This window comes from Hyaena hyaena, unplaced genomic scaffold (genome assembly GCF_003009895.1).
Source record: "Hyaena hyaena isolate Hyena2069 unplaced genomic scaffold, ASM300989v1 scaffold_120, whole genome shotgun sequence".
Lineage (NCBI taxonomy): Eukaryota > Metazoa > Chordata > Mammalia > Carnivora > Hyaenidae > Hyaena > Hyaena hyaena.
Window position 1 is genome coordinate 2,787,703 of NW_024080752.1, and position 23,263 is coordinate 2,810,965.

The following is a 23,263-nucleotide window of genomic DNA, read 5'->3' on the forward strand; positions in this document are numbered from 1 at the left end:
TAAGGATGTGCCCATTCTTCCCTGACTTCTGGGAGGGTGGAAAATTTTATGGGTACCTCTGTTCTTTCTCTCTTTCAGTTCCGCTTTTCTGCTATATTAAATGTCTACATGGATTGATGATAATAATGAGAAGACCACGGGGAGAGGAACACCAAGAGAAATCAATATAATTAAATCTTAATTCCTTCCATTTAGCATCTTGTTTTTCCATAAGGAATTCCCTTAGCAAAATATTGTAATATTCTCCTTTGTTAATCATCTAGTTACTTCTTCTAAAGCAGTTAATAATATTCCTAGAACTACTTGAACAAGGCACTTAGTAAATATATCATGAGATAATGTATTTACATGAAATAAATCTAACGTAAGACTTAAGACCATTCTTGCCCTTATAAAAAGTGTGTATCGTATGCACAGTGTGCAATATACAATAATGGTTTAACTTGCTGATGTATTGCTTGGACTTATTCTAGTTTCGCCAAAAGGCACCACAAATCTTTTTGGGAAACAAATCCTGAATTTGATTTCTTTCTCTTTTTTTAAAGTTTATTTATTTATTTTGAGAGATAGTGGGAGGAAGCAAGGGAGGGGCAGAGAGAGAGAGAGAGAGGGAGACAGGGAATCCCAAGCAGGCTCCATGCTCTCTGCATAGAGCCTGAAACAGGGCTTGAACTTAGGAGCTGTGAGATCATGACCTAAGCTGAAATCAAAAGTCAGACCCTGAACTGACTGAGCCACCTAGACACCCCTAGAATTTGATTTTCTATTTTAATTTTCCATTTTTGATCTCAGTGTTCTGAGTTGTGTTTATTACTGCATTCTTAACATTCCAAATTTTTCCTCACTTGGATTGATTTGTTACCTTTCATTGCTTCAACTACAAGCACATCCATACACAGCCTTTTGAAAAATAGCATTTCTCAAACCTTTCAGCCACAAGTTCTGTCTGGATTTGTCCAATTGGACAGAGACAGTCTCCAGGGTTGTTATTAAGCAACCAGCTGAGGATCATATAAAACTTAATAATGGCCTCTGTTCTTTTTTCTTTTCAAACTAAAATTTTGTATTTATTCAGATTAATTAAATTTGCAAATAAACAAAATTTTAAACTTGAATTGACTAAAATTGTGGGCTAAGTGTGTGGGAGACCTAAAGATTCAGACCTAGATCCTGATATGAGACAAGGAGATGCATAGCTTGATTGAAGGATGGGAAGCAAAACTTACTCTATCCATGTACATAACTGTCATTTTCCAGTTCGTACCTCTTAGGAGACTCACTCATTAACCCAAAGATCAGGCAGAAAGGTTATGGTAGCCAGTAGTGTTCTACCATCAGCCATCAAGATCACAGTTCTCAATGTTTTTTTTGCCCCTGTCCTTTTCTTTTTTAATGTTTATTTATTCTTTAGACAGAGGGACAGAGTGTGAGCAGGGGAGGGGCAGAGAGAGAGGGAGACACAGAATCTGAAGCAGACTCCAGGCTCTGAGCTGTCAGCACAGAGCCCAACGCAGGGCCGGAATCCACAAACCACAAGATCACCACCCAAGCTGAAGTCAGGCGCTTGACCAACTGAGCCACCCAGGCACCCCAATTTTTGGCTCTTGTTCTTAATAAAAGTTAAATTATTTTGAAAAACAAATTATTATCCTTTCAGGAACATTTGACATAGGAAATAATAATAATATATCAGATCATTTTAAAGTTTTAATTTAATTTTTGGGTTTTTTTTTTTTTTTTTTTGCAGGTCCAGACACTAAATTAATGCAGAACAGTGGTAAGACAAAGTTTAAGAGGACAAGCATTGATAGACTGATGAATACTCTAGTACTATGGGTAAGGTACTAAAACAAAATTAGGCAAATCACTAGTCATTATTATCTTAATATATTTCTTACCTTTTGCTGGGAATTCTTTCAGAAATATTTATTCTCCTTGTAGAATTGGTATTTGGAGATTTTGCATCCGGGGCCCAGTTATATTGCCCTTTACTTTCTAGATTATGGTTTCTCAACCATTGGTAGAATTTCTCATGAGAGACAGGTTAGTACTTATAGAGGCCTTCATGGTCTTCCAAGTTCTCCATATTCCAAGTACCTGTATTTGCTTTTAAAAAAGAAAACATAATTTTTAAGTTACTTTGGTCTTTTTGTTGTCTTACCTTTGCTCATGTCCTCTCTATATAGCTTATGGACGGAGCTGGCTTCATGGGTGTGTGATTTGTGTGGTTCTGCAGGTTTTCTACTCAGAAGGGCCTCATACTTGGATGATTGATCTGCTGTTGCCACGTGGAAATTACCGATAATCTAAAGGTTATCAATAACCTTTGAACAAGGGGTCCTGCTTTTTCATTTTGCGTTGGGCTCCACAGATTGTGTCGCTGTTCTGCTTGTGAATCTTCTAAGGCCCAGGTCACTGTTCTCCTCCACGAGAGCTTCTAAACCTTCCTATCTCAGCATTATCTCTTTCCTTAGAACTTCTTTTTCTCTTCGCTTTTTGAAATGATTTTCTCTTCCATCCGTTTACCAAAAACAGTCTAGTTTTCTTTGCCTCCTACTCTTTTGGTGGTTAATCTTGTGTGCTAACTCATACTAGGCACCTGATTATTCTCTGACTTTTTGTGTAATTTTATTTTGCCTCCTGGTGTTGGAATTAAGTTGGAGGACATTGACTTTAAATATGAGGAAAGCCACTTTGAGCCACATGCCCACCCCCCCTAGACTCACAAGCAATTATAAAGAGTACTAGCTCAATAAATATTCGCATAACTGATATGTGATAGTGGGACTCTGAATAAGGAAAGAAGGAAGTGAATTCTTTTTGGGCACAAAAGACTGACCCTGCTTTGTGTTTTACTTTGGGTATCATCCTCAGACCTGGGCTTTCTTCATGTTAAACCCATCCCCTTGGGGCAGAGTCTCTGGCGCCAAGGGAACATGTTTAGTAGCTTGTGCCCCCGCTCCTTCCCCCCCCCCCCCAGAATACCCTATTTAAATGGCCTTGAGCCCACCTCTGGGGCTTGCATGGGGATTGTATATGTATCTTCCATAGAATAAAATTACTGATTGTGAAGGAGAGACTGTTCCAGCTTTTCATACTAGAAAATTGAATGCTCCATTAGATTATTAGAAGCTGATTCCATCCTAAGTTAGAGCATCTAATGCCAAATAGCACCAATTTTAATGCCCTTTAAGTAATTTACTTCAATTAATTTGTAGTATTAATCATTGAAGGAAAAGAGGATACCATGATACAAGTATCAGATTAGTAGGGTTTCAGGAATTCACAATTCTGCTTTTCTCTAATACATGGCTTTCTATGAACCTTAAATCAGGTTTTCCCCATACTTTTTCTATGTAAATGTTTTTTTATATGTCTATTGTGTTCATGAATAAATAAAGAAGAAAGCAGTCCTAGAATGCCTGAATATTCCTTTCTGGAGGAAAAAGGAAATAAGAGGTTAAATACATTCCTGTTCCCTAGCTCCATACTCTTCCCCCATCAATGGCTGATGTCAGCTCCTAAAACAGTATGAACTTGGCAAAGTTCCCAAAGCCTGATGTTCAACACAGATCTTATGTATTCCTTGATTTGGTGTCTTTCCTTTCCAAGGCTGGCATTTGGGCTCATAAAGAACTGCCCTTGCTTTCTTTCTAGTTGCCGTCCCTCCCAAATGTCTCCTCTGCCAGTACTGATACTAATCACAATGTAAGAGTTGGCTAACAGTTTTCAGGTTGTTTCTCACTTTTTTTTTAATCTTCAAAGGAAAACGTATATGCCATGCATTATTTTAATTAATCTTTCTTTTCCTTGTTAACCTTAATTAAGGATTGTGCGGCTAAATCGGTAGCCAAGAGCCTTGACTGGTTTCAGGTTGTTCTTTAGCACTGAGTGTTTCTTCGTTTGCTTTATGCCTTGAGTGACCGTATAATTTACCATTCAAACAGGACAATTTTGAAAGTGAAAGGAGGGAACACAATTGATATTATGCCTGGACGACAGAGAGAAACTGGGGCTGACCAGGGCAAATCAGGACATACTGCCTTCCTAAGCCATCTAAATGTATGCACTCGTCACAAATCAAGGGTGTGAAGTTACTGGCTTTTTGACCAGGGATATGTTAGATAATCCTTTTGTGCTTCTGTTTTTATTTTGTTCTGGTTTTGACCAGTAAAGTGTGACTAATGATTGTCCCTATCTCAGAAGATCAGTGGAAGAATTAAGTGAGAAATGCGTAAAATATTTTGTAAAGTTCCAACATAAAAATATTAAACTTTACTTGTATGATTATTGATACATAAGAGCTTCGCATGACTTGCTGTTCAAATGACAATTTCTTAGAGTTAGGAGTGTAACTGGATTGTGTTGATATAACTAGTTTTGTGTTCAAGTTAACCTTAACCAGACTTGCATTCTCATTTCAGATTTTTGGGTTTCTGGTATGCATGGGAATTATTCTTGCAATAGGAAATTCAATTTGGGAGAATCAAGTTGGGGACCAATTCAGAACTTTCCTCTTTTTGAATGAAGGAGAGAAGAACTCTGTATTCTCAGGATTCTTAACATTTTGGTCATATATTATTATTCTCAATACAGTCGTGCCCATTTCATTATATGTGAGGTAAGATGAGAGTTTATATTTTAGAGAAGCCACTTTGTCTAGAGACTTTGTTCTGCATCATCATGTTGTGCTTAATCATTTTTGTTTGTTTTAAAATTACCACAGTGAGGTAGATGTCTTGCTCTAACTGCTTATGATCTACTACAGCTGTTACAAATGAGGCAACTAAGTTGTTTAATCTGCTTAACTTTTATATTTTCAAATTATAATAAATGCATTTCATTTTCTTCTTGATTTGATCTGGTTTCTTAGGAATGTTTTCCTTTGGAATAAATGGACTATAATATAATCTCATGCAATCTGATCGGTTAGAATTGGGTTGATACTGGGTAAGAAATGGAAGACTATTTGGTGAGATCTATTGACATGATGTCTCCTGCTACTAGTCTGGCTCCAGATACCCAGATTGAGATTCTGTCCTACTACTTAGTAGCTCCATAACCTTGGGCAAGTTATTTCACCTTCCAGGGCCTCGGTTTCCTCATTTTAAAAGTAAAGAAGACAATATTTTACTTAATAGGATCTATGAAGAGTAAACAAACTGTAAAGCTCTTAAAAGAATGTCTGACACATTGTAAGAGCTTAATGAATGTTAATTTTTCCTATTATTAGTGACTTTAAGATAAAGAAATACAGTGAGGGGTACTTGTCCATTGTTAAATAAGAAGTATGAGTCATAGCTCCCACTACAACAAGATCTGTCATTTCTAGATTTGGTACCACAGATTAGAACTAAAATGATCTCCCTCTCTCTCCAACACACACACACACACACACACACACACACACACACACCTCCTCTATATGTATGTATATATGCATATTTGTGTGTGTGTGTGTGTGTGTGTATTTGGTAAGGCTTAGGAGTTGGCCCTAGAGTGTATAACTGAGATTTTTTTTTAATGTATGTTTGTTTATTTTGAGAGTTAGAGAGGGAGTGTGCAGAGAGAGAGAGAGAGAGAATCCCAAGCAGACTTTGCACTTGCAATACAGAGCCCAGTGCGCAGCTCAAACTCACAAATCGAGAGATCATGCCCTAAGCCGAAATCAAGAGTTAGACACTTAACTGACTGAGCTACCCAGGCACCCCAATCCTAATCCTACCAAGACTGAGCCAGATAATCCCAAAGACACTAGAGCCAAGATGAGACTTGGCTGTTTGACATGCCTCATCACCAGTATTTTAACAATACAAAAAATTACCAGCTCTAAATCCCCACTAATTTTTACAAGCTTCTTTTTCTTTCTTTCCAAAATCCTAACTATGATGAAGCAAGGGAAGTTCAATGCACAAAATCCACCCTTGTTTTGGATAGTAGTCAGGAAACTGAAATGTCAAGTTGTGGGAAATTGACTTGAAGTAGTGGCATGTGGCCACAACACCACAAATTGCTCTGGGCCTTCTGGAGCTGTGGTCAGAGCAGGCTCTATTTAAACTGTATCCTACTGGCTCATCTTTGAATCTGAGGACCTCTCATGCTTGTATCCAATTATAAAGTCTGTAGTAAATCCTGCTTTTTGCCAGGAGAGCTATGGTCAGCTTTTATAGCTTTCCTTTTATGTCCTAAATGAACAATAAATGCTCATAGTGGCTTACCATCTGCACATGTGCAGTTTCATATGTCCTCATGAAGGAAGTATATTCTGTGTATGCTCGTTCTTTGAAGTCTGTTGGCATTTTTAATTTAATGATTTGAAATATTGGTGTTTTAGAGGTCAAGGCTAGATTCTCAGGTTAGCATTCCTTTTCTTTCTAATGTGTCCCCTGCATTGGCAAAAGGAAAACCCATTTGGAATAGTCCAAACTCAGGTTCTGGTCTTGGCACGACCACTAATAGCTGTGTGACCTTGAAGAAAGCACTTGACTTCTCTGTGCCTTAGTTTGCCAATGAACTGCTGGAGAAAAGGATGGGATTAAAATAATAGATTTCGTAGTTCTTTTCTGCTCCAAATAATACTACCTTACCCTAGATAATATTTTCCATTTTATATAAAGTGCCTTCATATACTTTATCTTATGTCTCCCAACAACCTTATGAAGTAGTTAATTGCCCAACCTCTTTCATAAATGAGATGATTTGCTTGGGATCATGGGGCTGGTTAGGGACAGAACCAAGATCCAAACCCAAGTTTTCTGACACTTGGTACACTGTTTTTCTTCTCTCCCTAAGCTGTGTCTGGTTTATTTCTCAGCAAAGACACCAAGAGAAAGAAAAAAGAGCCTAGAGTTCTGTACCTTTTGGTAAGGCATAGTAATTATGAAGGTAAATGTGAGCTTTCCTCTCACCAGACAAGAGCAGTGATTCTGATCTCAGTGTGGAGGGGAAAAGCCTTCCAAAGAATGTCAGGTTGCTTGATCCTAAAGACTGAGATCTATAAAAACAGAGTATTTCTGGGGGCACCTAAGTGGCTCAGTCGGTTGAGCGTCCGACTTCAGCTCAGGTCATGATCTCACAGTTCATGGGTTCGAGCCCCTTATTGGGCTCTGTGCCGACAGCCAGCTCAGAGCCTGGAGCCTGTTTCGGATTCTGTGTCTTCCCCTCTCTCTGACCCTCCCCTGTTCATGCTGTCTCTCTCTCTGAGAAATAAATTAAAAAAAAAAAAAAAAAAACAGTATTTCTGTTTGGAGAGAAGGCCTTCTACAAAAGCTTCCCCTAGGCTTTCGAATAGGTACAAAGAATAAATTAGTGCCATATGTCACTTGAGGATAAAAGTGCTGAATTTACTTTCATCAGTTAACAACTCCACGTGAGCAAAGGATATTGAGTTGGTAGGATATTTCTATGCTGTCAGTTTATCTGTAGTGTCAAAACATACCCAGCTACGGTTGTTTTGTTTTGTTTTTGTTTTTGTTTCTTAAATACATCATCCTAAGAAATGCAGCCACATACTCCCAAGGAATGAGATTTTGGGTGTTTTTTCCAAAGCAATAGGAACTCATTTCTATGTTGCTTGTTTTGCCACAGAACGTGGAATCTTAAGCCCTGCTCTTTGAGCATTTAGGCAGAAAACACTAAGCGCTTGATTATGCTAACTATGAACATTTGTCTCCTTTTCTCTGCTATTATAAGACAAAGAGCTGAATGTTCCACTACGACTGTCCTAAATCCTCTTTCCCAAACAAAAAAGGCACCCTTCCTCTCTACAACTATTTTAAGATCTAAGAATTCAAATTAATTTACAATACTTCCATTGGTTTGTAGTGTAACACAGAAGGATCAAATGCTGTTCCATTCATTTTGCTTTGAATTTTTCAGAAAGCGATCTTACTTTCAGATAGATCAAAGCTTCAAATTGTTTGTATCATTACTTGCATAATGCCATTCTTAAGTCAGGTCTGCATTGGCTTTACCAATGCCTGAAGTTAAGTCTTGGCTCTGCGGTTAGTTGCTTGTGTGACCTTGGGTTAGTCACTTGACTCCTAGGTCTTAATGCCCTTCCTAGTGAAATTAGGGAATAGAAAGTCAGGATTCATTCATTCATTTATAACAGATTAAGCTCTGTTCCTGGTCCACGGTAAGTGCTAATGTTTTTTGAGTGAATGGAATAAAGAGAACAAAGGTGAAGTAGAAAAGCTAGCAGAGAATTTACAGGGGAATGTATGTGGGCAGTGGTGGATACGTATGGGTAAGCTATAACAGTAAATTATATAAACAAATACAGAATATGCCTTATTTATTTTTCTACCGTTTGATTCTATAGAGTCACAGAGTAATTTTCAGTTTAGGTAAAAAAAAAAAAAGTGTTACCATTTAAATAGTTAGAAAATGAACTAGCACCCTACCTCTTTTAGAGAGGGAAATGTTAGAGGCATAAAATTTAATATCCAGAAAGGATTTTGCTATCATCTTTTGTCTTCAAGGAGATAATGTTCAGGGTTAGCATAATCAGATCACTGTTAATTTTGTCACTTTATGGATGAGAAAACCAAGGCTCAATTTCCATTAAATTCAGAAATAAGCCATGGGTCACTGCTATTGTCATTACTCTATGATATTGGTCTGGGTGTTCTTCAGACATGTAGCTGAAATATCAGTGAACAAAGGAAGACATCAACCTGAAACTGAAATAGTCCTATTAGAAAGGAAGAGCGTAGATAATGTGATCATAAACCTAGAGAATCCAAAAGAATAATTTTGAGAAGCTCTTAATAAGATAATTCAGCTCAATGTCTGATTTTCTGGCATAATCAATTTTTTTAACATTAGATAAAGATTTTTGTTTTCTTTCTTAAATGTTTATTGTCAAGTTGGTTTACGTATAACACCCAGTGATGAGCACTGGGAGATAAAGATTTTAATATTGAAAAAAACCTTTTCCATTAGGCCAAGAACAATTTAAATAATTTTTTAAAATATTTTTACTTATTTCTAGGAGAGAGAGAGAGACAGCGTGAGCAGGCGAGGGTCAGAGAGAGAGGGAATCACAGACTGGAACAGGCTCCAGGCTCCGAGCTGGCAGTCAGCACAGAGCCCGACGCGGGGCTCGAACCCACGAACCGCGAGATCATGACCTAAGTGAAAGTCGGACGCTTAACCGACTAAGCCACCCAGGCGCCCCCAATTTAAACAATTATGTCATGAACGAACAGATGTAATATCCAGGAGCAAATCTATCCAGCTGTAGTGTGGACCTATGTGAAAAACAAAGCAAATGAAAACTAAAACTCCTTACCAGTAGAGGTACTTTTCAAAATGGCATTATTGGAAAGATTTACCCTTCTCCTTGAAGTTGCATTTGTTTATTAAAATATCAGTTGTTTTCAAGTAATTAAGAGTTTAACATAGAGTTAATAGGAGAGAAGTTTTACCAAAGAAGTTTTAAGAGAAGGCAAGGCTGTGGATTCTAAAATGTGTTGAATCTATCAGCAAGAATAAATGAGTGATTCCAGCTAAGAACTTCTTAAAAAGAAGAGAATTGTTCTCTTATATCCTCTCAGGTATTGCCAATATTTATAAAGCTGTAATTATGAAAATAAGAGATATATTAAGTGACATATTAAGGAATAAAATTGAAGTAGATTCTAGTGAGGAAAATAATTTATATGTGACATGGAAGCGTCCCAGTGCAATAAGGGAAGAGGACCTGTTTAATGGTGATGAAAAGCTTTCGGTTAGTAAAAACTGAAATTAGCACTTCATATGTACATCATCCTTATAAAGATTCCCATTGTAATGAAAAATTAGATGTGGAAAATTCAGTAAAGAACTAGGAGAAAAATACAGATATGTGTGTGTATATATAATCTTGGCATAGGGAGAGCCTATCCCAGCAAAACTCCCCAAACAGAAACTGTGAACTACTGATAAATTTGATCTGTTAGAAAGAAAACTTCTTCATGTCAAAAACAGTAGAAACAAAATACAAATGATATGTTGGTAACATTAGCATGATATATAGATGTTAATATATATATGTATTATATGTATATATATATGTATTATACGTATATATAATAACATAGTAAATGCTAATTTTCAGTAATCTAATTGCAGAAACTTACATTGTTAACCTTTTTGGAAATTGATTTAGCCTAACAGATGACAAAGATTTTAAAAGTACATACCTTTGGTCACAGAAATTTCACTTACAGAGTTGGAAAGTCATAAGTTGCCTCTAGAGCATGACATGATGCTCTTTTCCTAGTAAATGGGAATATATAACATCAATGACAAAATTGAGATTTACTCAGTTTATGGTTTGCTTAGTGCTTTACAGAGATACTGCCACCTTTTCTGGCAAATTGAAGCCACATCAAACAATATGTTGGAAAAATATATTGGAAAAAATGTCCTCGAGAATACATTTCAGAGAGAGAGGGAGACACAGAATCTGAAGCAGGCTCCAGGCTCTGAGCTGTCAGTAAAAGGTCCATTGTGGGGCTCAAATCCATGAACTGTGAGATCATGGCCTGAGCTGAAGTCAGATGCTTAACCAACTGAGCCACCCAGATGGCTAGATATACATCTTCAATAATAGTTTGTCCAAAGATCTACAAGAAATGCTAACTTAATAGGCTACACAAGAAATCTCCACTAGGCCTGTTTAATATAAATGGAATATTCCCCAAGAATTTATGCAAAGTCTAAATTTTCATGGTGCTGCAAGGCAATGACTTAGGAAATCTTATGAACAGACTCTGCTGAAATGCTTCTGAAGGTCACTAGGACCTGGAGACAAAGCATCCACATTTTCTTCTAAACTCTCGAGACTTTGACAGACTTCTTTTTTAATTTTTTTATTTTTTAAAGTTTATTTACTTAATTTGTGAGAGAGCAAGAGGGATTAGCAGGGGAGGGGCAGAGAGAGAGGTAGAGAGAATCCCAGGCAGGCTCTGTGCTGTCAGTGCAGAGCCACATGCGGGCCTTCAACCCTGAACTGTGAGATCATGACCTGAGCTGAAATCCAGAATCAGCTGCTTAACTGACTGAACCACCCAGGTGCCCCTTGACAGACTTCTTATTTTGGCAAAGCTTTGTATGGTCTGAAATTGATGGAGCATTTCTTTTTTTTTTTTTTCCATTTTAATGGATGAAAGTATGGAAGTCATTCGTCTGGGACACAGTTATTTTATAAACTGGGATCGGAAGATGTATTACTCTGGAAAAGCAACACCTGCTGAAGCTCGGACGACCACTCTCAATGAGGAACTGGGCCAGATTGAATACATTTTCTCTGACAAAACAGGCACCCTCACTGAAAACATCATGACTTTTAAAAAATGTTCCATTAATGGGAAAATCTATGGTAAGCGAAACAGTTCTTCCTATTGACATTTTTTTTTAATGTTTATTTATATTTAAGAGAGAGAGAGAGAGAGAGAGAGAGAGCTAGCAGGGGAGAGGCAGAGAGAGAAGGAGACAGAAGATCTAAAGTGGGCTCTGTGCTGACAGCCGAAAGCCTGATGTAGGGCTTGAACTCATGATGTGAGATCATGACCCAAGCTGACAGATGCTTAACCAGCTGATCCACCCAGATGCCCCTAATGTTGTTAATAGTCCTTAAAAACATTAGGATCCCTATTTTTAAAAACCAAACCATTTATTACTGGATTTCTCATTAATATATGGGCACCACCGGCATCTAACATAGTGTTTGGCATATAATAATCACTAAATAATTGTTCAATGAATGTTGAGTAATTTAGATGAAACTTTGGATTCGTTACCATTCTTGGGTAGAGATGGGGGTTAGTTGTGATTCTGTCTGAGGTTCTTTTCTGTGCTCCAACTGTGTGATTGTGCTTTGTGGTGCTTAATATGCCGATATTCCAGAGAGGGCAGGTTGTTGGTAACTTGACTGATCTCTGTAAAAGGAGTATTTCATATTTGCTTCTTTACAGCTCTGGAGTTGATGTTAGGGCCTGTGTTGGTGATAATTTACAATTCATTCCTAAGAATTCACACTATGCAAGGCTACTTTTGAGTGGGCAGATAAACTATTCCATCAATATCCCGTTCCTATTTCTATGCTTTTGGCAGGATATCTGCTCAGTATTAGGATTTTCAGGCATTCTGTTTGTATGTAATTTGGGCCAGTGACACAGTTTCCTCTGATGAAAGTAGGGGGGCTCAGCAGAAGCCTTTTGTTGGGTGCCTCTGGATTCCTAATCTTATTTCACTGGACTCTGTGACTGAGTTTTTCAGTCCAGAAATCTCACGAAGAACAATCCAAGGAAAAGAGGGAAAACTTCCCTTTGTCTCCTGACAAGAAACTTCACACATTGCTAGATACTTTAAAGTAAGATTTGACCTTGAACAAAATTAAGAAATACAAGAAGTTGATATTTATGCTGTCCTGCCTGTTGACCTCCCTTAGCTACCCCTACCCTTTGAATCCCCTCTCCTCTGCCCCACCTTCCCCTTTTCTGGGAGAAAGCCAGATGATTTCCAACCTGGACTTCCATAAGCCCTGTGTTACATTATACATTTCTCATATCACTACTATAATAACTAGTAAAATAGAAGCTTTCCCTGAAAATTTTCTTTTGGCATTATTTTCAGAGGCTTCCTAAGAGTAGTGGCTTAACCCAAAGAGTAGTTTAAATGGGAAAATTTTAGAGTATTGAAGATATTTTTAATTTGGAAGACCTTTTGGATTCTTTTGCTATGATACATATTGATAATAACATCGTAATGATAATATCACTTCCAGGAAATGATTCTAGGGGTATTATCAGACATGTAGACCAAGATTTATTTGTATAGATGTTTGTCTCAGGGCTATTTTTAGGGAAGGCCCTTGATTTTCACGAAGTATATGTATCACAAGATCTTTGCAAATCTTCAAATTTACAGATCCCATGATAGCTTGTAAATTCCCTCATAAAATGCAGGAAAGTGACTGAAATATTAACTAACCCCTTTAGACTCTTAATTTATATCCCATTATAGTTTATAATGCATTTATGATACCATTAAGATACGTTCTTACTAAAACACTCACAGAATGTTTAAGAATCACATTCTTTTGTGTTCCTACAAGTTGGTCTTATTTATATCCTAGATCCAGACCTTGGGAAAACTTAGAATTCCATTCAGGTTTATCTAAATCTTCTATTTTCTAGCTTAGAACTTTTATTTTCAGCTTCTTTAACTTTTCTCACTTCCATTACCATCTTTATAAGCACGCCTTATTTGCAGGAACCATTTTACACAGAGGCACAGCTTTGTTTTGTCTTTATCATTTATGAGTTACTGCCTATGGCATACTGACTGGAACATAACCACAGCGAGTTTGAGATTTAAATTCCAGGAACTCAGTGAGGTTCATTCACTAGCTCCGGGACTCTGCCCACACAGCAGTCACAACATGTCTGGATTTAGACCCTGTGTTCCAGATAAACAGCAAATAACAATTCATCAGGGCTTTTTATGGTTCTAGCATTGTGTAATGAAAAGAGAGAGACTTGGGTTCAAAATCACACTATGCTGAATTTTTAGCCCCTGCTTAGTAATGTCAGGTGGATTTCTGTTCTTCAGTTCCCTCACCAATAGAATGGGAGTGAAAATCTTCATCTTGCAAGTTTGTTAGGAAGATTAGTGATGGTACAAGTGCCTGGCACAGGACTGATGCAAGGAACCCTTATTATCATTACAATAAATAAAGTCTTGGCAAATAGCAACACATCTTCAAATGCCAGGCAAAAATTAGAAAAGTCTTAAAAGCTTCCAAATAGGAGAAAGCTAAAATAAATTATACAACATAGCTATGATACAGCCATTCACAATTAGATTCACAAAGAACTTTTAATGACCAGAAAAAATTCTGACACTTGGGTTAGAAACAGCAGGAACCATATATTTTTGAACAATCTGAGAAATATATGTATACACACACATCAGCATGAAAAAAGTTCTATAAACACTGGTCATCTCTAGGGGGTGGGACTATTAGTAATTTTTATTTTCTACTGCAAACATCTTGTATTTTCCAACATATCTATAATAAGCATATATTGACTTTATACTAAAGTTCTTTTTCAATATTTGGCACATAGATGGCTATGTTTTACTGCAGGAGGCACTGACCTTGTTTAACTTTTACATGCTAATTTGACCTTGATGTTACACAAATGTATCTGGCCCAAACCAACACAGACAAAGATGGACTCCCTAAACTCAAGCACTGATGAGAATTGGTCTGTTTAGGATATCATTTTGGATCTCCCAATGGTGAGGATAAAGTAGAAAACAATAATTTGCCTCTTGGAAACATCGTAGATAAAATGTAACAACAAAATGATAAAATTTACAGAAGAATATGATTTATGAGCTTTATATTTTGTTTTTAATGCATATTATATTTTAGTTCTATCTTGGGCAAATAAGAGTATTTCTCTGGGTTAATCACCCCGTCTAGGGTTTCAGTTTGAAAATATTCCTAAAAAGCCGACATTTGAACTCACAATGCCATTTAGTAATGGTGCCTTAATAAGTTAAGTGTATTTCTTAAAACAAAATGCCTTAATCTGGTTTCAATTTCATTTATTTTTAATTCTCAATTTTTGTTTTGGCAGGTGAAGTTGATGATGACATAGGTCAGAAGACAGACATGACTAAGGTGTGGAGGTGATAAATTTCATTCTTTTAATTTCAAATTATACATGCTTTTTTTGTTAAAGAATGAGTCCCTGGAGGGCTGATTTCCACTATGACCAGTTGAAATATTTAATATATAATATTAAAAAATAGATTCATAGGGTTCAAAATTCCTTCTATCGAGGTCTCTCAACCACAGTGTTCTTTCTGTTTTTTAATTCTTTTAGAGATATTTATATGTAAAGAAGTATTTTTCTCCAGTTTTTATATAGATGTTAGCTTACTATCTATACTGTTCTTAACTTTCTTTCTCAACAATGTATTTGAAATCTTTCTACAAAAGAGACAAAAAGTGCTTGCTTATACTTTTCTAATGGCTAAATAGTATTCTGTTATACTGATGTTCGATGACTCATGGTAAGGAGACACTAATGGAAATTCAGGATATTTCCATTATTTGGCTAGTAAAAAAATGCAACAAAAAAAGCATTGTGTACTTAGGTTACTTTACATGGACTGTTTGCTATCTAACAAGTTATATTTCTAGAAATGGAATTCCTAAATCCAAAGTATGTCCATTAATAATTGATAAATATTGCCATTGTCTTCTTTAAAATTTTTGCCAGTTTACCCTGCCACAGGCAATGTACAAGAGTGCTCTCCCCCACCCTTACCAATACAGTGTTTTGTCAGAGTTTTTGATATTTGGCAGAATAGTATAAAATTATGTATCAAAATGATTCCAGTTTTAATTTGTCTTATGGGTGAAGTTGGACATGTTTTTTATAGTTTTAATAGTTTACTGTATTTCATTTTTACCCATTTTTCTTCTTTTTTAATGTTCATTTTTTTTTTTTTTTAGAGGGAGAGAGAACACAAGCCAGGGGAAAGGCAGAGAGAGAGAGGGAAACACAGAATCCAAAGCAAGCTCCAAGCTCTGAACTGTCAGTGCAAAGCACAATGCAGAGCTTGAACCCATGAACTGTGAGATCATGACCTGAGCCAAAGTCAGATGCTTTATTTATAATTTATTTCTTTTGAATTTTTTTAAATGTTTATTTTTGAGGAGGGGGGCAGAGGGGGGTGGAGACACAGAATTTGAAGCAGGCTCCAGGTTTAGCACATGGCCTGACACGGGGCTTGAACCCACGAATCCTGAGATCATGACCTGAGGTGAAGTCAGATGCTTAGCCAACTGAGCCAGCCAGGCGCCCCTTACCCATCTTTCTACTGGATTATCATCCATCCTTGGTTTCTGTAAATAAACATCCCTTGTCATGTCAAATTATTTTTTTTCAGAGTGTTTCTAGATTCTGTTTGCTAATGCTTTATATAGATATGAGCCTGTGGATTTATAACACACATCAGTCCTCAGGGTTTTGGGGGAAGTAATGTTTGTTTTGCTATCAATGTTAAATTTACTTTAGAAAGAGTATAATTTTTCTTATTTTTCCTTAGTTTTGTATTCTGTGGGACCGTTTATGTAACATAAAAATGATCCGTGTCTTAAAGTTGAGCAGAGTCTCTTAATTTTTTCTTTGTAGCTATTTTCTTTTCTTTTTTATTTTTTTAATGTTTTTTTATGAGGGAAAGAGAGAGAGACAGAGCGTGAGCAGGGGAAGGGCAGAAAGGGAGACACAGAATCTGAAGCAGGCTCCAGCCTCCAAGCTGTCAGCACAGAGCCTGAACCCACGAACTGTGAGATCATGACCTGAGCCATAGTTGGACACGTAACCCACTGAGCTACGCAGGCACCCCCTTTGTGGCTAGTTTTAAAAATAATTTCTCATTTTTGATTGTCTTTTTCCTTTCCTATCTTGATTATGTTAGAAAGTTGCCCCTTCTCCCCCAAAGAGTACAGCTTTTGGTTTTATTTATTATTTGTATGTATTTTCCTGTGTTTTAATCAGTTGCTCTGCTTTTATCTTTATTAATGCTGCCTTTCTTCATTCTTAAAGTTTCTTTTGTTCCTTTTCCAACTTCATACTTGGATGCTTAAGTTACTAATTTTATTTTTTTCCTTTTTTTGCACAAATGTTTATGGTTCTTAATTTTTCTGAGTACTTCTTTAATTTTATCACATAGATTTGACCTGTAGTTTATTAAACTATTTTTGTCATATCAGTCTGAATTTCCACATTGAAACACAGGTTTTTAAGGAAGAGTTTTAAAATTCCCAAGTGATAGAGGCTTTTCCCCCTAACTTTATTGCACTTTTAATAAAAGAATAGATTTATATTGTTTCTGCTTTTTGAAATTTATTGGGGTTGTCTTTGTGGCTCGATATAGTCAATTGTCAATGTTCCAGGCTTCTTAAAAAGAAAGCATATGTATATCCTGTTTTCAAGGTATAAACCAAGCTGTATGTCATTCAGTTCTACTTTGGAAATTACATTATTTATGTCTTTTGTGTCATTACTTATCTTTTATCTGTTAGCATGAAAGAGGTTAATTAGAGATTTTGAAAATCTCTTTCTATATATATATTTTACATAGCTTGAAATCTTCTTTTTTAATTTTTTTAACATTTTATTTATTTTTGAGAGAGAGATAGAGACAGCATGAACAGGGGAGGGTCAGAGAGAGGGGGAGACACAGAATCCGAAGACAGGCTCCAGGCTCTGAGCTAGCTGTCAGCACAGAGCCTGACGCGGGACTCGAACCCACTAACCGTGAAATCATGACCTGAATTAAAGTCGGACGCCTAACCGACTGAGCCACCCAGGCGCCCCAAAATCTTTTTTTTAATGTTTATTTTATTTTTGAGAGAGACCCAGAGCGTAAGGAGGGGAGGGGCAGAGAGAGAGGGAGACACAGAATCCAAAGTAGGCTCCAGGCTCTGAGCTGTTGGTACAGAGCCTGACTTCAGGGCTCTAACTGTTGAACTGTGAGATCATGAGCTAAGCTGAAGTCGAATGCCTAACTGACTGAGCCACCCAGGTGCCCCTAGAAATATTTGTTTTAGAAGTGTTGATGCTACTTGGGGGTAAATTGATATATAGTGGTTACATTTTTTTTTTTTATTGAATTACACAATTTAACATCAAACCTGGTCTTCTTTGACTCACTAAATTCTTCTTGGCCTGAATTCAATCTTATTTGATATTAATGTCTTGACTTCTGGTGTGTTTTCATTTGCATTTGCCCACAAACTTTTATTTTCTGTATTTTTGAAACACTTTCTGTGTGTCTCTTGTGTACAGCTTAGGATTGGAGTTTGTTCTCCACTCCAATCTTTTAATAATGGAGTTTGGCCCATCTACATTGGGCTATATACTGTCTTAGTTATAATATTTTAGGTTGTACTTTGTGTCTAACAATATCTTTTGTGTTCTTTATATGGATTCTTTAGGAAAGAGTTTCATTGTTTTTCTACTGCATACTTTCAGGAGTTTACATAATACTCCTAATACTTTTTTTTAGTCAGTATCTATTAATTTCCTAATATGAACAATGATGAAATTATATTTCTGTCTCTTTCCCTCATATGTCTCTACTATTTTTTTTTTAAATGTTTTATTTATTTCTAGGAGAGAGAGAGAGAGAGAGACAGCGTGAGCAGGGGAGGGTCAGAGAGAGAGGGAGTCACAGACTGAAACAGGCTCCAGGCTCTGAGCTGGCAGTTAGCACAGAGCCCGACGCGGGGCTCGAACCCACGAACCGCGAGATCATGACCCGAGCGAAAGTCGGACGCTTAACCAACTACGCCACCCGGGCGCCCCTGTCTCTACTATTTTTATAGAAACTTCTTTATCTTAAATATATACAGATTTTTAAAAAATTAAAAAAATTTTTTAATGTTTTATTTATTTCTGAGAGAGAGAGTGGGAGAGAGAGAGAGAGAGCACGTGAGCAGGGGAGAGTCAGAGAGAGAGGGAGACACAGAATCCGAAGACAGGCTCCAGGCTCTGAGCTAGCTGTCAGCACAGAGCCCAACACAGGGCTCGAACCCACAAACCATGAGATCATGACCTGAGCCAAAGTCGGACGCTTAACCGACTGAGTCACCCAGGCCCCAAATATATACAGATTTTTATTAGTTGATTTGAATTGTTAAATGATATCATCAGACCTTCAAATAATAAAATGAGGAAATTTGAATCTTCCCAGTTTTTAGCTGTCTTTTTATCTTGCATAGTCAAGGTACACGATATATACATTTTGTTTTGGTATCTTAATCTCTCTGTTTCTTCTGAATTTAGTCCCTTAGTTAAAGGGATTAAGTCCTCACCCCTAACAAGTCCGCAACTAATAGTTTTTCCAGTTATCTCTTACTTGGATGAGGTTCATCCTCTAGACTCAAGAAGGGTTTATAACAAATATGTGTGCCAACTTTATACTTGAATGACAGCTTGATTGACTCTAATCTCTTTGAGTCACAGTTTCTTCCCTGGGAGTTTCAGGGAAGTGTAAGGTCAGTGTGTATTTTATTCCTTATTAGTGAGTTGATCATTTTTTTCCACTAATGCAGTTGTTCTCAAAGTTTATCACATGAACAAAACAATCTGTGATTAAATAAGTCTCTATGATTCTGGGATAAACACAACTAACTGAAGGTCCTGTATGTGTCTTCTCATATACTTGGAAAGAATATAAAATATTCTATAGTCTCCAAAACAAAGTATATATTAAAAGTATTGCCCCATCAACTGTTTTTTTTTTTTAATTTTTTTTTTAATGTTTTATTTATTTTTAGGAGAGAGAGAGAGAGACAGCGTGAGCAGGGGAGGGTCAGAGAGAGAGGGAGTCACAGACTGAAACAGGCTCCAGGCTCTGAGCTGGCAGTCAGCACAGAGCCCGACGCGGGGCTCGAACCCACGAACTGCGAGATCATGACCTAAGCGAAAGTCGGACGCTTAACCGACTAAGCCACCCAGGCGCCCCAGCCCATCAACTGTTTTTAGCAAAAACATTATCACAGGGCTAGGGTTTTGAGTAATAAACTTTTAGAAGTACGTTCTGTGCTTTCCGGAAATCAGTGAATTAACAGGGATATTAGTTACTATTGAATCATCTTCCACTATTTTGTTGTACTCTATGTCTTTTATCATGTTCTTTTTTTTACTCAACACATTTTTAAGTGTATACTCAGCTGTGATTAACAGTACTCATGATGCTGCAAGGCAGATCCCTAGAACTTTTTCATCTTGGGTGACTGAAACTGTACTCCTTCAACAGCAAGTCCCCATTTCCCCATACCTTCAGCCCCTGGAAACGACCACTTTACTTTCTGTTTCCATTGGTTTTTTTGGTGCCTGATGTAAGTGGAATCATGCAGAAATTGTTCTTTTGTGACTGACTTATTTCACTTCACATTTTGCCTTCAAGTTTCACTCATGTTGTGCATAAAAACAGGATTATGGCTGTATAATATTCCATTGTATGTGTATACCACATATTCTTTATTCTTCATTTTTTGAGGGATATTTATTACCTCTTGGCTACTGCAAATAATGTTGCAATGAACATGTGAGTGCAAATCTCTTCAAGATCCCGATTTTAATCCTACCATTATATTATGCAAGTGCCTCCAGAGAGATCTCCAAAAGCACTCTATAATAAAATACATTAATATTTTTGTGTTGGAAAATATTAATTCATCCTAAGTGGACTAAATAAAGTCTGTAATTAGAGACATACCATTCTAGGTCAGATTTTGCTGCCAAAATGGAGTTCAAGTCAGGTCAGATTTTGCCATTGAGTAGGTTTTGAAAAAAAACTTAGCATTTTCAGGACTTCTTTGATTTTGGAGTTGCAGTAAGTGTTTGAGGACCTGTATAGCCATTGGATATTTTTTTCCTTATGCTTTTGGAAGGTTTGCTGCTTTAGTGCTTGGCTCTGAAATGAGAAGATAATATTTAACAGTAATGAGGAAACAGAAAGCCATTGTAGTACCAGATGTTTGAGGCTGAAAAATCATACAAGCACTAAAAATATATAGAGGAAGTGTTTTTGAATTTTAAAAGATTATTGTTGAAAGGAGGTATATAGTTTTTTTCTCTTGTTCTCCTACAGAAAAATGAGCCTGTGGATTTCTCTGTCAATCCCCAAGCAGATAGAACATTTCAGTTCTTTGACCACCGTCTGATGGAATCCATTAAACTGGGGGATTCCAAAGTATATGAATTTCTTAGGTTACTTGCTCTTTGCCACACTGTAATGTCAGAAGAAAATAATGCAGGTAAGTACAAAGTGTGTTTCAGTGGTGAGGCTTGTGTTTTAGTTCAGAACTGATATTTTATTTAAAATATTTGGAATTAGAAGGATGTTCTAGTTAAAAGTATACATTGTGTATGGGGTTTACCTATCACCAGCTTTTCTTTGTATTTATTTATATCCTGAGTGTTTTCCAGAAACTATGGAGAGACTAGAAGGGAGAAGAAGAGTAATGAAAAGAGGAGGGCCCAAATGTGCCAAAAAAAAGGAATGAAATATTTCTTATGGTTGAGCACCATGTTTTGACTGTGAGCTTCTTGGTAGCCAGGACAAGTAGGAAAATAACAGTAGGAAAATAATTAATTTTCATTTAATAGAGGCAGATGATGATGAGGCATATGCTTAAATGGATGGGTTTTCCCAGTAATGGGGGTAGATGTAGACTGATAGTAGAAAATTCTTACTTAGTCCCAATTATGAACAAGTCCTCACACAATTAAAATGGTTGGCTAGAACACAACGTTCATAAAATAGAACAAAATCAGCTGGGACACTTTAATACTGAAGCAATGAGGCAGGTAGATAATGGTATAGTGAACCAGCTTCTTGCTCCAATTGAGCCCAATCTATTCCATTTGCAAGTTTGATTTCTTTCTGCTGCCAATGAATAAAAATTACCACCCAAGTAATTTCAACTCAAAAGTGAAATCTATAAAGGCTGTCAATATATACATGTATGTCATATATATGTGTGTATACATGTTTTCTCTGTATATGTATATATATTATTTTTTTCTTTGTTGCAATTATATTCAAGCCTTAGCTGTGCCCTTGATATGCTGGGCTAATCCGTTCCCTCAGTTTTCATTGCTGTGACGATTCACATAATTATATTTATGACTTAAATTGATCTTTATAATTCTACAGCCAATGATTATATTTTTTATCTGAAGATACCACAGTGCCTTTAAGTACATTTCTTTTATCTTTGCCTTTGAGTTTATTTTATGTCCTGAACTATTTTAATAGCAATCTGTTTTTATTTTTTTTTAGATCTCTTTGAGGATCTTAATTATTCTTCATCTGAAAGTTTTGTGTTTCCTCTATGAGGTTTCATTTTATCGAATATTGGCTTTTGAATTCTGTGTCTAACTTTAATGTTCTCAAACGTTTGATGACTTATGGTTGCCTGTTCTTATTTGTGTTTGAGAATCCCTGTTTGTCCGTTGGTGAGTGTGGGTTTTAATTACAGTGGCCAATCTCCCAAGACTGTGGGGGAGAGGTATGGCTGGCCTTGTGGGTGGGGGGTCCTCCCTCCAGGAATTTGTATGGCATCTGGGGCTATCTTACGTTTTCAGATCAGGTGCTAGGAGTCTGTGCCAATACTTTGACTTGAGAGAGAGTTATCCTTAAGGCCTGGCCTGGAAGAAAATATCAGTCATTGAGTTCCTTTCCCTCATTTTCTTTCTCTTATCCTCATGGAGTTCTGGAGTGATTAGGGCTCTTGATTTTAGTCTCCAGCTGCAGAAATCAAATCTTTGAGGTTTCCAGAAGTGGGTTATGCACTTTGTTTAGGGGAGCATGTGGTTTTACTCTAGAGGCCACTGTCACTGAAGCCTGTTCAAAGTAAGCTGGGAGGTAGAGGAGCTCAAATAGGTTGGGGTGCTGAGTGCAGTTCTTCAACTAACTTTACTAATGATGCTCCCAAGAGCACTTCTCTTCTCATTTGTTGACTCTGAGTTTGGAGACTCTTTTGGAGATTTCTCTTCTGTGTTCATTTCCTTTTGCAAATGCTTTGAGCTGTGTTTTTCTCTTCTTCATTGATCAAATCTACTTTTCATCTACAGATGTTCGTCACATATCTAGTTTACTGATCGTGTTCATTTTTATTTTCTAGTATTTGAAATCTTTTCATAATGTGATTTAGTTATATCACATTGAAACATACTGATCTTAAGTGTGTAATTTGAGGGGCGCCTGGGTGGCTCAGTCGGTTAAGCGTCTGACTTCGGCTCAGGTCATGATCTCACTGCTCGTGGGTTCGAGCCCCGCGTCGGGATCTGTGCTGACTTCCAGCTCAGAGCCTGGAGCCTGTTTCAGAGTCTGTGACTCCCTCTCTGTCTGACCCTCCCCTGCTCACGCTGTCTCTCTCTCTCTCCTAGAAATAAATAAAACATTAAAAAAAAAATTAAGTGTGTAATTTGACAATTATATGTATCCATATAACCCCCAATCCCAACAGGGTAGAAATCTTTTCTGTTACTCTAGAGAGATTATTCATATGCCTTTCCAGTCCATATTCCCAACCCCGCTGCCCAGCCAACTACTGCTGTGATTCCTATCATCAAAGATGAATTTTGCCCGTTTTTGTTAAGTTTATTTATTTATTTATTATTTTTTAATGTTTTATTTATTTCCAGGAGAGAGAGAGACAGCGTGAGCAGGG

At 37.0% G+C, this 23,263-nt stretch overlaps 1 protein-coding gene across 3 annotated transcripts in view; it reads left to right on the forward strand.

Moving 5' to 3' along the window:
- Positions 1-23,263, forward strand: part of ATP8B4 (ATPase phospholipid transporting 8B4 (putative)) — a 232,935-nt gene that overhangs the window by 138,197 nt on the left and 71,475 nt on the right. For all 3 annotated transcript variants that reach the window (XM_039237152.1, XM_039237150.1, XM_039237151.1), the window contains exons 11-15: positions 1,748-1,836; positions 4,425-4,621; positions 11,160-11,368; positions 14,640-14,683; positions 20,677-20,842. In XM_039237152.1, the coding sequence (XP_039093083.1) occupies positions 1,748-1,836; positions 4,425-4,621; positions 11,160-11,368; positions 14,640-14,683; positions 20,677-20,842 (705 nt within the window). The remainder of the gene's footprint in view (positions 1-1,747; positions 1,837-4,424; positions 4,622-11,159; positions 11,369-14,639; positions 14,684-20,676; positions 20,843-23,263) is intronic.